This window comes from Pelophylax lessonae (genome assembly GCF_965119305.1).
Source record: "Pelophylax lessonae genome assembly, chromosome: 3".
In the NCBI taxonomy this organism is placed as follows: domain Eukaryota; kingdom Metazoa; phylum Chordata; class Amphibia; order Anura; family Ranidae; genus Pelophylax; species Pelophylax lessonae.
The window spans coordinates 45015207-45027893 of record NC_138770.1 but is presented as its reverse complement, the minus strand read 5'-3'; the positions used below and the strand labels follow the sequence as shown (position 1 = coordinate 45027893).

The following is a 12687-nucleotide window of genomic DNA, read 5'->3' as shown; positions in this document are numbered from 1 at the left end:
ATAAGTTGTACCTGTTTATTTGCAGGCTTTTCCTCTTTACAGCCGTTCAAAGTGCTGAATTTATACAGCTTGTCTGAGAGGCAGGGCTGGGACAAGGGGTAGGCAGAAGGAGAGGCTGCCCTGGGTGTCGAGTGTGCTGTAGAGATGGGGCACCATAAGTTCCTCCTACTATTTCCCTGTCAGCTCAGCACTGGAAGTGGCAAGGAGAGGAGGAGAGAGCTGGGAAGAGGTACAAGCTGTGCTCTCTCTCCCCCTCCCCCATAAACTCGCACATAATGAAGGGGGGTCGCAATTTGGCATCTTTGCCTTGGGCTCTGGCATTGCTGAGATCGTGGAGACACACCCCCCTCCACACAGCACATAGGAACAGAGCTGAGGCTGTCAATCACAGGCTGTGTGCTAGAGCAGTGTTTCTCAACTCCGGTCCTCGGGGCACACTAACAGGCCAGATTTTAAGTATTACCTTGGGGAGATGTAGACTAGAATACTGCAATCACTTAGCAGCAAAGGATATCACCTGTGATGTATTTCAGTTTTCTTGTAAACCTGGCCTGTTAGTGTGCCCCGAGGACCGGAGTTGAGAAACACTGTGCTAGAGCTCCCTCTCCTGTCACCTTTTTTTCTATTGGGGTTAAGGAAATGTGTCAAAAGTGATTCATGCTGATAGCAGCGGAACGAAGCAGTACACACTATAGAGGGATGTTCTTTGCTCATATTTTATGTCTGAGGTTTACAACCACTTTAAGGGACATCTCATGTCCTGAAACTGACATTCCCAGGCAGGGCCTGTGCTAGACTATTTTGTGCCCTAGGCAGGACCAGCTACTGGCGCCCCCCCCCCCAAAAAAAAAAAAAAAAAAGCAAATATCAAAATAAATTCACTAATTCTAGCACCAGAACTCCTGCATAAGATTAAACTGATTTTCGTGTGTGCACCCATGAAACAGCGAAAAACTTCAGTACCCTAATCCTACAGGACATCAGGTGTTATGCAGTAGTTCTGATGCTAGAATTATTGCTTTCACTCTGGCGTGCGCGGTGATGCATAACATGTGCAGGGCAATGGCATGCATTTTTTTGTGTGTATGTCTTGGGGGGGGGGGGGTTTGGGGGGGCTCTAAAATGTTTTGCTTTTATATGTGGCTCTTTAAATGTTTAAAAAGTTTTTTTTTAATATATATATATTTTTTACATAACTTTTATTGCCATTAGATAGAGGACCAATAGCCCCCTATGTGGTAGCATATAGGTGATAGCTACTATTGATTAGACATTCGGGGTCTATTCGTCTCTGGATGTCTCCTCTGTACTCCTCTACAGCTGATGGAATACAGATGGTGTTCCATCAGCTGCTTCCATAGCACAGCTCCTGTAGAATGAAAGCGCCGGTCTAGTAAGTGACGTCATATATGTCCGTCACTTCCTGGTCTTTGCCTAGGAGGGAGGCTCAGCGGATGGATGTACGTGGAGCTCCCACCATCCTTCTCAGGGGCCCCCATGACTGCCCTGGGTCCACAGGTGGGATAGCAGAGCCCGGTAAACAGAAACAGAGCCAGGTGGACAGGAGAGGGGGAATGCAGTCTGGTGGAGGGGGGACTGAGCCAGGTGGACAGGAGAGAGGGGGTGCAGCCAGGTTGGGGGTAGGACAGAGTCCGGTGGACAGGAGAGAGGGGGTGCAGCCAGGTTTCGGGGGGGGGGGCAGAGCCAGGTGGACAGGAGAGGGGGGTGCAGCCAGATGGAGGGGGGATGCAGCCAGGTGGACAGGAGATAGGGGTTGCAGCCAGGTGGGGGGTTGGGGATACAGCCAGGTGGACAGGAGAGGAGGGTGCAGCCAGGTGGGGGGAGGACAGAGCCAGGTGGACAGGAGAGGGGGTGCCTCCAGGTGGGCAGGAGAGGGGGGTGTAGCCTGGTGGGGGGGACAGAGCCAGATGGACAGGAGAGGTGGGGGGGGGGTGCAGCCAGGTGGAGGGGGAGATGCAGCCAGGTGGACAGGAGAGGGGGAGGGTACAGCCAGGTGGGGGGGGGGGGGGGGAGGACAGAGCCAGGTGGACAGGAGAGGGGGAGGTTGCAGCTGCAGAAGGCATCACCTGAGCACAGTGACACAGAGCAGAGAATGGAGAGGCCATGGAAGGAGGGAGGGGGGAGGAGAGGAGCAGGTGAATGGGTTTTCTCAGTCCCTTACCTTACATTGCAGGTGGAGGATGCAGCATGTCCAAGCAGAGGACAGAAGCTGTCCAACTTTCCATTTACCAGGCAGATGATTGGTTGCTAGGACCGCCCATACTAACAAATCACAGGCTTTTTAACTTGAAAAGTTGGACAGCTCCCGCCTTCTGCTCGGACATTCTGTCTTCTACTTGCTGCTGTGTAAGGATGAAATTGGCGGCGGGGGAAGGAGGAGTCACACAGGAGAGGAGAGGACACATAGGCAGTCTGCCATTTAGAGAATAGAGAAACCACAGCACTTGTCACCTGCACAGCTGGATCTTCCTTCTTCCTGGATCTGGGGACTGGGGTCCTTCTTGCGCTGATTCAAAATGTTCCTTCCCGCTGTCCTGCTGGATGCGATGTGCCCGCCCACCCCGTCTCCTCCACCGGGTGACGTCATCAGCTGGGGAAACCTAGTGTGAGAAGGAAGGAGAGAGACTCACGCTGTCTGTCACACACAGACACAGACTGTGACAGACATGATGATGACGTAGATGAGCCGAGGGCGCCGCCGAGCCGACAGTCACATACAGGTTAGCATAGCAAGAGGGGCGCCGCCCGGCCGACATACTCATTGCGGACGGTGCAGCAAGCAGGATGCTGGCGCCCCCTGCTGAGTTGCGCCCTAGGCGACTGCCTAGGTCGCCTTACAGGTGGCGCCGGCCCTGGTATGCCACAGATTATAGTAATCTGGGCCACAAATACCAGGGATATGTATGCCACAGATTATAGTAATGTGGGCCACAGATACCAGGGATATGTATGCCACAGATGATAGAAATGTGTGCCACAGATACCAGGGAATCCCAGGAGGCTGCTGTTTGGTCAGTTTCAAACATCATGCTGTTCTGCCTCATCCTGCGAAGGTGCCACATTGGCCATCCCAGCAACCACTCATGCAATCTGATGTGTGGTTATTGAGCCATGCAAAGTGAATTGATGAAGATAGGCCGTCCTACTGACCCAATGAGGCTCGGTATCGCAAAACTTCTTGCAGTCGCCTATCGGCAGCCCTGCATTTTCCCCATGAATTTTTCTCGGTTGAAATTTGTCCACTGTGAATCGACCACAAAAGACTTGAGAGCACCCATTGGAACTGAGAAACGACCCTGTTATTATATCAAAATATGCCATAGAAGGCATACCTGCAGAAAATAAGTGTACAGTTCATACTCACCTTTCCTGGTTCTGAACCCCGCTTCAATCTTGAGAAATGGTCCCCCTATTCCCACTGAGAAACTGACACTTCTGGGAGTGTCCCCTGTGGCTCTCACTGGTTCCTTTTGCTGACCTCTACCTCACAGCTGTTTCCTGTAATTGGTGCAAATACCTATGAAATTGGGTTAAAAGTGCTGGAACCCTGGAATTTTTATAATACATTAATATTGTATTGTTGTTATCAATCAGTGGTATGATGGTGGTGTTACACTAGAGAATCTGGAGACTGGGCCAGTATATTCTACACATTGAATGATTTCCACAATCACTTGGGTTGCGGTGAGGATGAGTAAGCCTAGGATTGAAGCGCCAAACCAATAATAGTCAAGTTTATTTTTAAGACTAATTGTTCACACACTTACGCGTTTCAGGGGCTACACTCTACCCCCTTCATCAGGAAACATTGAATGTGGACCCAAAGTTGTAGGCGTTTTGAGAGTGAGGGGGTCATTTCTTCAAGCTCTGATGAAGGGTGTGGTGTGTGTACCCCCCAAAACACGTTGGCCGCCGGGCACCCGCGATCGCTCCCCGCTGAGAGAGAACAACAGTCTGCTGTTGCAAACATAGCAGACCGTTGCTCTCTCTGGAATGATCACAGAGTGCCTGTGACCCTATTTAGGATCACAGGTCTCTGTGTTGATTCCAGAAGTCCCTCCCCCATACAGTTAGAAAGCACCTCCTAGGCTCACACCTAACCATTTGATCACCCCTGGGTTAACATCTTCCCTGCCAGTGTCATTATTACAGTGACAGTGCATATTGGTAGCACTGATTACTGTAGTAATGTCACTGGTCCCCCCAAAAGTGTCAAAAATGTCAGTTAGTGGTCCGATCTGTCTGCCACAATGTCGCAGTCCCGCTAAAAATCGCAGATCACCGCCATTACTGGTAAAATAAATAAATAAAAATGACATAAATCTTTCCCCAAGTTTGTAGACGCGATAACTTTTGCTCAAACCGATAACTTTTGCTCAAACCAAAATACGTGTGTATTAGGATTTTTTTTCCCCAAAAACATGTAGCAGAATACAAACTGGCCTAACAGGATGAAAAAATTAGATTTTAAAATTTTTTTTTGGGGAATGTTCTATAGCAGAAAATGAAAAATATATATATATTTTTTTTTTTCAGAATTTTTGCTCTTTTTTTGTTTATAGCGCAAAAAATAAAAATCGCACAGGTGATCAAATACCACCAAAAGAAAGACCTATTTGTGGAAAAAAAAGGACATCAGTTTTATTTAGGTACAGAGTCGCACAACCGCGTGATCGTCCGTTAAAGTAACGTAAAGTAAAAAATTGCCTGGTAGTTAAGGGGGAAAATCTTCCGGTCCAGAAATGGTTAAGAAAATAATGATGATGATAATTTTAGAAGTTTCTCATATTGGGTACTGTGTGTCAGGAGGAGAGGAATGGCGAGGGGTAGATATAACATATGGTAGTGTATATCCAGCTGATGGTCATTCTGTCCTGTGTGTCAGGAGGAGGAAGATGAGGATGAAGAGTACGATGAGCTGGATGACGCCTTTACAAGGTTGGTGATATTCGATTTCAATCTTTTTTTTTTTTTTATTGGATTGGAACTAAAAAGAATAAGAATGTTGAACATAGATATACAGAGCATTGTCCATCTTCCAGTGTCCATGTGAGTCAGCATAGTATATACTGTATGTATACATCCAGTATATGAGGACAGTTTCTGGTGAATGACTGTATAATCATTGTGTGTTTGGGAGTCATAGGTGGGTGTTTGGAAGACATGGGACCCAGTGGCGCCTGGTGCTCAAAATTTTTTTTGGGGGGGCGCAAAAAAGAAAAATGTAATAGGTATTGCTTCGCGGCAAAAAACATGGTAAAAAATTGCGTGACTTTGAGGTCATGGTACATGCATGGCAAGGTGATGGTATAGGCATGGCACAGGTCATGGTAAGGGCATGGTACAGGCATGGAACAGGTGATGTTATAGGCATGGCACAGGTCATGGTACAGGCATGTCACAGGTCATTGTACAGGAGATGATATAGGCATGGCACAGGTCTTGGCACAGGTGATGTACAGGCATGGCACAGATGATGGTATAGGCATGGCACAGGTCATGGTACAGGCATGGCACAGGTCATGGTACAGGCATGGCACAGGTCATGGTAAGGGCATGGCACAGGTCATGGTACAGGCATGGAACAGGTGATGTTATAGGCATGGCACAGGTCATGGTACAGGCATGTCACAGGTCATGGTACAGGAGATGGTATAGGCATGGCACAGGTCTTGGCACAGGTGATGTACAGGCATGGCACAGATGATGGTATAGGCATGGCACAGGTCATGGTACAGACATGGCACAGGTCATGGTAAGGGCATGGCACAGGTGATGTACAGGCATGGCACAGATGATGGTATAGGCATGGCACAGGTCATGGTACAGACATGGCACAGGTCATGGTAAGGGCATGTCACAGGTGATGGTACAGGCATGTCACAGGTGATGGTACAGGCATGTCACAGGTGATGGTATAGGCATGTCACAGGTCATGGTAAGGGCATGTCACAGGTCATGGTAAGGGCATGGCACAGGTCATGTTGGGGCCCCTGGCTGGTAGATCTGCTAGTGGAAAGAGATGGACGTAGCATTAGTCAGATAGTATATCTAAAGTTGAGTCTTTTATTGCTGTCCGCAACCCCGTTCAGGAGATTTAGCCTTACTTCCTGTCCTTGAAAAAGCTTGTAAGAAGAGACTGGTTGTCAAAGGTAATAACCTGGAAGAGGGTCTGACCCTTCCCCAGTGTATTGAACCGGAAGTGTTATGTTTCTATCTGATTCCCCAGTGGATTGACTTCTCATTGCTTCCTATTCAGACAGGAAATGAGGGGAAATATCTTCCAAGAGGTCCCAGACTGCAATTCAAAGCTGACATGTGTTCTATCTCCACCCTGCTCTGTACTCTTGCCCAGTGTTGGACTTTAAAAGACAGTAAGGGGAGAAAAGAAGAGGGAGAGTTTGGAAAGCAGAAGGGCGGCTGAAAGTCTGAGGGTTTGGGGGTGAGGGGGGCTGAGGTGACAATACCACTTAATTACACCAGCCAATTGGTTCACCTGATATTGCTTTATCTTTTAGCGTTGTTTATGGTTTGTCATTGGCCTAGAAAGGTCCATAGACTTCTGAAGGCCATCAAATGTCATATATGGTGATCGAGGCTTGGATCAGAATCAGGTGTCCAGTATGTCTTTATCTGTTAGAGTTTTTATGGTTTGTCCTTGGCTTATAGACTGATAAAGATGATCAGATGCCATGTATGGTGATTGAGACCTGGATCAGAATGAGGTCTCTAATTGGTATTTATCTGTAAGATTTACTCATGGACTGTCATGGGCCGAGGTGACAATACCACTTAAATACACCAGCCAATTGGTTCACTTGATATTGCTTTATCTTTAAGAGTTGTTCATGGTTTGTCATTGCCCTAGAAAGGTCCATAGGCTTCTGAAGGCCATCAAATGTCATATATGGTGATCGAGGCTTGGATCAGAATCAGGTGTCCAGTATGTCTTTATCTATTAGAGTTTTTCAGGTTTGTCCTTGGCCTATAGACTGCTAAAGATGGTTAGATGCCATGTATGCTGATCAAGGCCTGGATCAGAATCAGGTCTCTAATTGGTTTTTATCTGTAAGAGTTACTCGTGGACTGTCATGGGCTAAAAGACTTCTGAAGGACATTGAATACCATGGAGGGTGATTGGATCAGAATCGGACGCCCAATATTTCTTTTGTCGTAAAAGGCTTTAGGATTTGCCATTGGCCTAGAAGGGCCCAGTGACTTCTAAAGACAGTCGAATGCCATGCACTATATAGTGCTCAAGGCCTGGATCAGAATTAGGTTCCCAATATGTCATTATATGTAAGATTTTTAATGGTTTGTCCTTGGCTTATACACTTCTGAAGATGGTCAGAAGTCATGTATTGTGATCGAGGCCTGGATCACAATTGGTCCCCAGTAGTTATTGGATTGCCATGTACAGTATGGTGATTGAGGCCTGGATCAAAATAAGACAGCCAATATTTCCTTTGTCATAAGAGGTTTTAATGGTTTTTTATTGGCCTAGAGGGGCCCATTGACTTCTGAAGATGGTCAAATGCCATATACTGTCTAGTGATGAAGGCCGGGATCAGAATCAGGCACCCAATATGTCTTTATCTGTTAAAGTTATGCATGGATTGACATTGGCCTAGAAGGGCCCATTGAGTTTTGAAGGAGGTCAAGTGCCATGTATGATGATAACGGGATGATGTGGGACCCGCAGAGAAGAGTTATATTCACTGTAATGGGTGATAAAAAATACCTTCAGCTCTAAGATAGAATGCATGTTATTAATAGTCACGATTATATTTTCACCTTTCGCTGTTTAAAATAGTGACCTTTCTACCTTAGTGAATAATTCCTAAATCGGTTTCTACTGGTACCAGAATCTCAGTGTTGCTTGCTATTGGTCCAGGGCAAGGTGAATAAGAATAGGGGCTAGTGTTTAGGTTAAGTATTGGGGCGTAAGTGAAATAAGTATATGAACATTCTTCAGATGACTGGGTTCAAGTGTTCCCATTGAAGGGTAATAATAATCCTGCAGCATACAAAGACATTTTAGGCAATTGTACCTTTTCAACCCTGTGGTAACAGTTCGGTGAAGACTCTTTTCTGTTCCAGCGTGACTGTGCCCCTGTGTACAAAGCCAGCTCCATAAAGACATGGTTTGACCAGTTATGGTGGGGAGGAACTAGAGGGGGAGGGGAAATCTATAATAATGGCCATGGTTTTGAAATGGGATGGGCAACAAGGTCATATAGGTATGATGGTCAGAGTTCCGCAAATTTTTGCCGTATAGCGTATCTCAAGCCAATTTTTTCACCTGAGTTTCATTGGGAAGATCTGCCCTTACTTTCTGCCCTGTGGATAAATAGAGGCATAAATCTCCCTGGGGGGACTCCTACAGCAATAAAAGCCCAATAGAGGGTCCAACTCTTTCCCACTTCATCCAAAACTACAAAAAAAAGTTTTGCTTTAGATACTTTAAGAGTACCTGTTGGGCAGGGGACAGTAAGTGATAAGGGCCTGCATTCAGGGAAAGTGAAATGTTAGGGTGCTTAGTGTAGGTGGATAACGCTCAGACCAGCTACTCTTCTCTTCATTTGGTTATCAGTTCCGGGAGCCTCCTATCAAAAATTCCCAGCACCAGGATCCCAGTGTCAAAATGAAATGAACTGTTGGTATGTGACATCACTAAATTAACGTTATATTGATGACCTCACTGTCATATCTCTCCTCTCTCTGTCCTTCTTTTTCCTAAAGCTGCTTTATGGATGACGTAGCAGACAGAATGGGTAACAAAAACTCTCTCTTCACTGTATACATCATATGATCTGCTTTGTTATTATTTCTCAACTGAATGTCCGAAAAGTGTTCCCTTTGGTATAGATTTCCCCTTTGAGACACCAGCTGCACTTTGCCATGGTTCTTGGGCCATAACAGTAGCTTTACCGTGCCCTAGTCTCTTTCTAAGCCATATTGCCATGAGCCCTGTGCAGTGTTTTCCTCCAGATTATTATGGCAGCAATGGTTACTTTGTGTGAATCCACATTTGAAGTAAACCTGACATAAGAGAAGTTACTGATGGCAGACTCCATGGTTCTCATATGACAAGTTTCTTTAAGATTCAGAGTTTACCGAGAAACCGGAATGCTGGATGTGGATATTTGTACACAGCTAATGCCTCGTTTCCACTGAGTGGTACGGTACGGTTTGGTACGGTATGGTTTGGAACGGTACACATTGCGTTTCCACTGCCAATAGTACCCTTTCATGATAGGCGTGGTGTAGCAGGAAAGCTGTGATAGACGATTCTCTGTCAACCAATCAAAGTTCTGCAGAGTGTAGCTCCACCCTGTTGGTACGGTACTAATGTGCTTGGTACCCCAACGAAAGGGTACCAAAAAGTGGAACAGTACGGTTCGGAATTAGGGTACCATTCATAATGGAAACGGCATAAATAGCGTACCGTACCGAACCGAACCGTACCAGAAAGCTCAGTGGAAACGAGCCATTAGACAAAGCATGGTGATTATATGTAGGTTTCTACCTCCTTATATTTGAGACGCTTTTGAGCCCCTGGTTCCTTCATTTTGTCCTGCAATTGTTTTATCTGAAGAATAGTCAGGATTTCAAGACGTGTGAACATGGCACCAAGCGGTTGACAAATAATGACCCCATTTGTCTTGTTTCTAATCTGACACTCACTATCTTCTTAACCTTTCACCCCCATCCTCCGATACACCCATATTTAGATCTGTCACCAATGAGTATCTTCATCATCACTCCTCCCTATCCATGGTCTCTCTGAACTCCTCCTTATCCATTATCTCCACCATCCTTTCTTATCCATCGTCGGTCTCCCATCAACCCTCCTAATCCAAAATCTTCTTCCACTATTCCCTCTTATCCATTATCTCCCATCAACCCTGGTAATCCATAGACTTCTTCCACCCTTCCCTCTCCATTGTCTCCATCAACCCTTCCCATTCATAGTCTCCCACCAGCCCTCTCTCAACAGTGTCTCCTATCAACTATCCTCATCCATTGTCTCCTATCACCCCACCCTATCCATTATCTCCCATCAGCCCCCCACATCTATTGTCTCTCACCACCCTTCCACATCCATTATCTCCCTCTACCCCTCCCTATTAATTGTCTTCCACCGTTCACCATTAATTTTCATATTCATTCATATCGCTCTTCTCCTTTCATTGCCCCCAGTCAACCCTGCCTTTCCATTGTATTCCACTCCTTCTCTCTATCCACTGTCTCCCCAACATATCCATTATCTCCCATCTGCTCTCCCCATCAATTGTCTTACATCACTCCTCCCCATCCATTGTTTCCCATCACTCTCCCCATCCATTGTCTCCCACCTTTCCTCTCAATCCATTGTCTCCTACCACTCCTTCCTAAGCAAGCCATAGATGATACGAATCTTGGCTGGTTCAGTAGGGACTGGCCGAGATTTGAACCATATACGGGCAGGCTGATTGTACCCAAGTTGATTGATTGATCAACTTGGGTACACCAGCATGTTGGATTTTTAATGCGATTATTGCCAGTGGCTATAGCCGCTAACAAAATTCTTTGTGTGTTCTCCTGGCAGGGTTGGCTCTCCCCCCCCCCCCCCCTCCCAAAGAGAACACAACAGCTCTGCAGGAGGCATTCCCCCATCAACACAGTGTTGAGACACTGACAAACAGACACGGACTGTGTTGATGGGGGAGTCAAGCTAATTTTCTTTCCTGCAAACTGTGGTTTCAGCAAATAAAATTGCACAGTCTATAGCTGGCTTTATCTGTTGTCTCCCACCACCTTTCCCCAGCTATTGTCTCCCATCTGCCCTCCCCATCCATTATCTTCCACCACTCCTCCTCATCCATTGTCTTCCACCACTCCTCCTCATCCATTGTCTCCTGTCCACCCTGCCCATCCATTATCTCCCCTCATCTGTCTCCTTCGATTGAATCTCATAACCCTTCCCCATTCATTGTCCTCTGTCAAACCTCTCTATCCATTATCTCCACCTACTCCTTCCTATATGATGTCTCCAGTAAACCTTTCCTATCCATTGTCTTGAACCACTCCTCCCCATTCATGATCTTTCACCACTCCTTCCTATCCATTGTCTCCCACCACTCCTCCCTATCTATTGTCTCTCACCATTCCTCCCTATCCATTGTCTCTCACCACTCCTCCCTATCCATTGTCTCTCACCACTCCTCCCTATCCATTGTCTTTCAGCACTCCTCCCTATCCATTGTCTTTCACCTATCCTCCCTATCCATTGTCTCTCACCACTCCTCCCTATCCATTGTCTCCCTCCACTCCCCCCTATCTATTGTCTCCCATCAGTCCTTCCTATCTGTTGTCTCCCACCACTCCTCCCTATGCATTGTCTCCTCCACTCCTCCCTATCCATTGTCTTCCACCACTCCTCCCTATCCATTGTCTTCCACCACTCCTCCCTATCCGTTGTCTTCCACCACTCCTCCCTATCCGTTGTCTTACACCACTCCTCCTTATCCATTGTCTCCTCCACTCCTCCTTATCTATTGTCTCCCATCAGTCCTTCCTATCTGTTGTCTCCCACCACTCCTCCCTATGCATTGTCTCCTCCACTCCTCCCTATCCATTGTCTTCCACCACTCCTCCCTATCCATTGTCTTCCACCACTCCTCCCTATCCATTGTCTATCACCACTCCTCCCTATCCGTTGTCTTACACCACTCCTCCTTATCCATTGTCTCCTCCACTCCTCCCTATCCATTGTCTTCCACCACTCCTCCCTATCCATTGTCTTCCACCACTCCTCCCTATCCATTGTCTTCCACCACTCCTCCCTATCCGTTGTCTCCCACCACTCCTCCCTATTTATTTTCTCACTCTGCTCCCTTCTCTATTCATGTGTCTTCTCTTCAAGATTGAACCCTTTACTGTCAATAGACTACAACGTCTTATTTCCCCTTTCTTCAGACTGGCAGAGCACGACAGGCAGCACGTGGGATCCGCAGAGGCTGTGACCTGAGTACTTCAGAATGATCACTGTGATGTCACACTAAGTCATCCTTAATCCACCTAATGTAGCAGATTTCCAGGGATTTACTGTAAGTCCCTTGACCACGCAGTCACTTTTATTACATGGTAGGAGGCTGTGGCCTTCATTCATGCCACACGATTTAAATCTGCACATCATCTTTTCATGGCTGCTTTTATTCATTAGGTCACAGTGACTGTGAGTGTTGGTTCTGGAGCGAAACGTTCCATAAGTCAAACTTCCAGAGTCTCTATTGATATGTGGTCACCACCCCAATTTCAGGATCTATAGCTTCACAAATTCTGACATCCCACCAGTTCCACCTATGTGTAGTCCAATAATACCATCTCTACTGCATCTACATAGTAGAGGTTGTTCATCCCCACGGTCTAATGATTAAGCTGTTCATTTTTATTCTGCTAGCTCACAAACTCCACTGACACGCTAAGACAACAACAACCTTTGGTTCATCTTTAAAGGGAAAACTAGAATGGTTTTGAGTCAACTGGATTTTTTTTATGCCAGGGGTGTACAACCTTTTGAAGAGCGAGGGCCACTTAAGTGATTTGGTAACCGGTTGTGGGCCATGATGAACTATGGAGTTTTACAGGCCCCAAACTGTGACTGTAAATGGGCCCCCCTAT

At 46.5% G+C, this 12687-nt stretch overlaps 1 protein-coding gene across 1 annotated transcript in view; it reads left to right on the top strand.

The window, feature by feature from the left end:
- The window catches only part of LOC309549616 (low density lipoprotein receptor adapter protein 1-B-like), a 61704-nt gene extending 49376 nt beyond the window's left edge, over window positions 1-12328 (top strand). The window contains exons 8-10 of the mRNA XM_082249997.1: window positions 4907-4959; window positions 8764-8795; window positions 11983-12328. Coding sequence (XP_082106123.1) covers window positions 4907-4959; window positions 8764-8795; window positions 11983-12029 — 132 coding nt within the window. The 3' untranslated portion in view covers window positions 12030-12328. The remainder of the gene's footprint in view (window positions 1-4906; window positions 4960-8763; window positions 8796-11982) is intronic.
- The last annotated feature ends 359 nt before the right edge of the window (window positions 12329-12687 follow it).